The sequence below is a fragment of the Tetrahymena thermophila genome (assembly GCF_000189635.1).
Source record: "Tetrahymena thermophila SB210 genomic scaffold scf_8254462, whole genome shotgun sequence".
NCBI lineage: Eukaryota > Ciliophora > Oligohymenophorea > Hymenostomatida > Tetrahymenidae > Tetrahymena > Tetrahymena thermophila.
In genome coordinates, this window is record NW_002476239.1 from 3,358 (window position 1) to 8,358 (window position 5,001).

Below are 5,001 nucleotides of genomic sequence, written 5' to 3' on the forward strand. Positions count from 1 at the left end.
TCAAATATAAATTACTATAAGAATATTGGTAGTACATTGATAAATGGATTAATTAAACTTAGTAAGACTAAATAGTTTATTAAGATTTTAATCAAGTTGAATTATTTGGTATCCTAAAAGATATTAACTTTTAAAAGGTAGAAAACTTTTTTCAATTTTTACACTTGAATTTATTTATTTATTATGTTTATTATAAATCCATAAAATAATAGATTTATGAAAAATATTATTAAACTTGGAAAATTTTTGAATCCATCACACCTAATTTTTTAAATTAAATAAATATTTGTATTTAAGATATTGTATTTTCTATTTAATATAATAATTAAAGATAAAAAAATAATATTTTCATTTTATATTTTTCAGAAAATTGATGATAAAATTAAAATGAATGATGATTGATATTATTTAAAATGGAAATCACAATATATTATTAATCGTTAATACGTTTAGCATGTATAAGGAGTTATTTATTAGTATCTGTTTTCCCAGTATATTCCTTCTATGTCACAATCCATGCAAAATACTCCAATATTTCCTTATTTTATAATTATATTAGTAATATATTAGTTTAATAGTAATTTTTTTTACCTTCACTACAATATCTATTTGTACTGCCCTATAATTTTTGAGATACTATTTTATCAATATCTCCAACACAATTTTATGATAAATAGCATTCTTAATATTCATATGTTGTTAAAGAATATCTCCAATATCCTCTTGGTAAATACATTATTGAGTTCTAACAAACAAAAGGACATTTGATACAATTTTATCCATCAACTAAATTAAATGTACCAGCGGGGCAATTATAGCACATATCCTTTTTGCTATTATCTTAGACAAGAGTTGTACCCTTAGGACATAATTTTCTGAACTAAAAATGTATTTCAAAATAAATATTCTAAGAAATATTAAGAAAATTTCCCTATAAGTCATAATTAGGGATGTAGTTAAAATCAGAAGTAAGTCTAATTTTTAGCTATGACCCCAACTTTCCATAGATGGATAAATTAGATAAATTAAATAAGCCATTATTTTATTTTATCTATGAAGGAAAAATTGAAAAATCTTCCTAGTCTGTTTCTAATTTAAGAATTATGTCATTTTTTAATTATGAAATTGGGTAATTTTCAGCATTTATAAGTTAAATTAACAAATCATCCTTTATTTTCATAATTTAATAAATTAATATATTGATTTGAAAATTATAATATATTTAAAATTTACTTTTTTTAAATAAAAAAAATAATAAATATTTATAATTATTTACTTGAATTATTCCGCTTAGAAAATTATAAATTACAATTTTAGAATTATATTTTTGACCATTTAAAATTCCAATAAATCCTACAGCAGATTATTCTAACTAGTTTCCATATAATTTTGCAAAATTATTTAACAATGTATTTTAGAATATCCTGCTAATAGGGAGGTTTTGCATTTAAAATAAAACACTACCAATAAGAGCTTAGTTATTCATAAATGACGAAAATGTTAATTAAATATTTTAAAATTTAGAATCAAGTTTATTATCAGAAGCTATAGCACCTCCATACATTTATGCTTTATTACCAGTAAATTATAAATTAGATAAATATATTAGAGTGCTCTCTATAAAAATAGATCCTCCACTTTATAAAGCTAAGTTGCCAATAAAAGAGCAGTTTAATATTGTTTGATTTGCTTAGCTAAATTATACTTAGTAGTCATTAAAATTTGTACATTCTAAAATTCTATTAGATTTTGATAAAGCTGGCATATGTAAATATAAAGAGCCTCCATTAAATGCAGTATTTTCTTAAAAAATACTTTAATCTATAAAAAGATGATTTGAATCAATAAATATATTCCCTTATTCACATAAAGCGCAATAGTTTTTTTAGAATATTAGCTTTTTAATTATAGCTGAGTTTGAATTGATTGATATTAAGCTTTTTATTTAATTATTTTGAGGATAAATAGGAAGATTAGTTAATTTATTGTTATTAAAATTATCCCATTAAATCAAAACTTTCTTAGAGTTAGAGATACTAATTAAGTTGCTATAAACTTACAATTAATTGTATTAATTTTAATCAAGAGTTAGTAAAGTGATAGATTAGAAATTCATTATTGATTGAAATGTAAGCTGAGCTAAATTTAAATTTTGAAATTATTGATTTGACTAACTTGATTAAAATATGCACTAAATAATATCAACACTATAAAAGTTTTAAAAGGTAAACAATGAGTTAGCATTACTTTGTATCATTTATGAAGAGAAATAAGGTTATAAATTTCCAGAGAGTACTTTAAAGTTGTCTGTAATTGAAACAACATTTACATACATTGTTATTTGACTAGTGGCTTTTGACTAAAAAGAATAAATATTACTTCCACCTAGAGATAAATTATCTGTAAAGTGATTATATTAACTGACAAAAAAAAATTTAAGCAGCGAATTGGAAATATAAATAGATCCTCCTTAGTATAAAGATAGATTATTTTTAAAGGTTGTATTTAAGATGAATAGTTCACCAGTAGTTTAGCTTAATGAAATATCAAAATAGATAGCTCCTCCATAGCATTCTTATTTATTCTTTAAACTAAAGCTCCAATTATCAATAAAATTAGATAATTATATATATACTTTAGTCATCAATATACTTTAAAAATAAATAGCACCTCCTTAATAAGCTAAACCACCTGAAAATGTGGTATTAAATATTTATAGCTATGGTGAAATAAGGTTTAGTATTCCACCTTTTAAAGTAGAATCTTAAAATGCAAATTTAGAATTTTAGTTTTCTTATAAAACAAAAGAAGAGTTGACTAAATTAATTTAGTTGCATCTAATTTACAAAATATTATGTGAGGGATGAACATAATAAGTTTAAATAAAGCTATTCTCTACTTATAATAAGCCTATTTCCATTTAGATTAATAAGACAGTAGATAAAAATTATTCAGTTTATAAGTATTCCTATTCGTTTTAAAAAATATAGATTTAAATGAAAAATTTAAAATATTAGTTTTGTTATTAATTTAAAATCAAATAAAATAAATGTACCTCTAATTTACTAAATTTTCTATAGACATTAATTCCTTAAAAGTTACTAATAAGAACAATTCCATCAATTTAAGATTTAATTTCTATAATATTTTATATCGGAACTTCAAAACTGATAGGTGGAATTCTTTTCAACTCGATCTCATAAAAAGTGAAATTAACTAATTTGATTTAGTATAAGGACCTGTCATTATTTTAAATTTGATTCATTATTTAATGTATGATTATCAATTATTAGTATGTAATTAGTTATCTTATCATCACATTTTGAATTACGCAAGTTAAATTTACCCTTTAAAGATCTAATATATTATATGCCGAAGACTAAGAAATTTATTACCCAACATTTAGAATATTTATATTAACATTTTAAACACTTAGAATAGTTAAGAATTTTATAGCGATTTCGTCTTCAATTATTAATTTATTTATTGTTACGTTTGTTACTGAATTAAATTAAAAGAATTTACTATTTTGTAATGTTAAATTTTGTATATTATAAGTATTATTTTTTATTTAGAAATCAGTGATGTTTAAAATTGCATTTTAACTTAAACTTAAATAAAAAATAAAAGCATGATTTGTATTCACTACATTAGACTAGAACTTAAACGAAGTGAAATTATATTGAATAATATTAGAATTTTATTAAACTGAGGATAGCTAGAATATTAGTGTATTTAAAAAAATATTATTCACAAATTGGAATTGTGAAATTTATATTTAGTCTAAATAAAATAAGCTTGGTAGCTAGTTTTATGAGCTAAAATCTGAAATTATACTATTATCTGACATTACTACTTAAGTAAATACTATTTTGTTAAAATGTTAAGAGTACATAATAATGGAGTTATAAAAGCTGCTTTTGTAGATGCTAATATTAGTTAAATTTAAAGCTGAAGATTATTATAAGACTTGAAGTGAGGCTTGAACTAAAGTTGACTGTTATTAGAATATACTTTAGCTGATAGTAAAATTATACATATTTAAAATTCCAAAAAACTAAAAGGAGAAGAATTAACTAGAAATAAAAGTGCAATTCTAGAAAATAATATTTGTTATTTAGTAAGTTTATGGGGTAGCTATCTATTAAAATTTTAAATCAATTAAATTATTATTCTTGGTAGTAATGTTAGTGAAAGAAACATTATCAATTATTAGAGTTCCATTGAAGAATTAAAAACTTAACAAAAGTAAGTTAGGAGATAAGGTTTTGGAGCTAAATGTTACATTTTGTAACTAAATTGAATATATTTCTGTATTTTAAGATAAGAAACCAAAATTTCCATTTGAGTGTTTTGATACATAATTAATGTTTTATATTTAAATTTAGCTAAATCCATATATTTATGCTACAGCTATTTACTAAACTGTAAAATAAGTTTGGTTATCTTAATTTTAGTCAGCCTTAATCGTCAGTGTCATAAATTCCAAAGAATTGATTGTACTCTTCAAGCTATTTTAAAGATTTAGAGCAAAATTCTCAATGCAAATACCACTTTAGTCAATATATTAAATAGCAAGTTCTAACTTTCTCAATTACAGCTCATTATAAAACACATAAGCTCTATTTAAATCTTCTTCATTAAGTATTAATCTGTCTATGTTTACTTAAGAAATTTTAAACAAATTATAAGGGTCTGATAATGTGCCTGATCCTAACTTCTATTCATATGTGCCACAAAATACATAAACATGAGATTTTTTTGTAAAGTAACATCCATTATCACTTTTTAAGCAAAGCTAGCATTTCATTTTTTTTTTATCATATCTTATTTCATACCTTTCAAGTTCCTAATATTAGCTTATTATCTTTTATTTACATGAGTAACACTTTGTATCATATAAATCAAAGGCTCCATTCATAAAATATTAGCTCTTATCTTCACATGTTTCACATCTAAAATTTATTTTTTTAATATTTATTAAATAATTTTTAAGGCCAA

The 5,001-nt window shown here is 21.9% G+C and overlaps 2 protein-coding genes across 2 annotated transcripts; both read right to left on the reverse strand. All coding sequences in view use genetic code 6, as the record gives it.

Moving 5' to 3' along the window:
* TTHERM_01619820 (hypothetical protein) lies at positions 1 to 1,564 on the reverse strand (the record flags this gene model as incomplete). Its single annotated transcript, XM_001029278.2, has 4 exons — positions 1 to 67; positions 448 to 538; positions 592 to 1,168; positions 1,277 to 1,564. The coding sequence occupies 4 exons, from the start codon at positions 1,562 to 1,564 to the stop codon at positions 1 to 3; spliced, it is 1,023 nt and encodes a 340-aa protein (XP_001029278.2).
* A 2,893-nt stretch (positions 1,565 to 4,457) lies between these two features.
* TTHERM_01619830 (hypothetical protein) lies at positions 4,458 to 4,810 on the reverse strand (the record flags this gene model as incomplete). The annotated part of the gene is made up of 2 exons (XM_001029279.2): positions 4,458 to 4,511; positions 4,667 to 4,810. 2 exons carry the CDS (start codon positions 4,808 to 4,810, stop codon positions 4,458 to 4,460), a joined length of 198 nt encoding a protein of 65 aa, XP_001029279.2.
* Between the last annotated feature and the right edge of the window lie 191 nt (positions 4,811 to 5,001).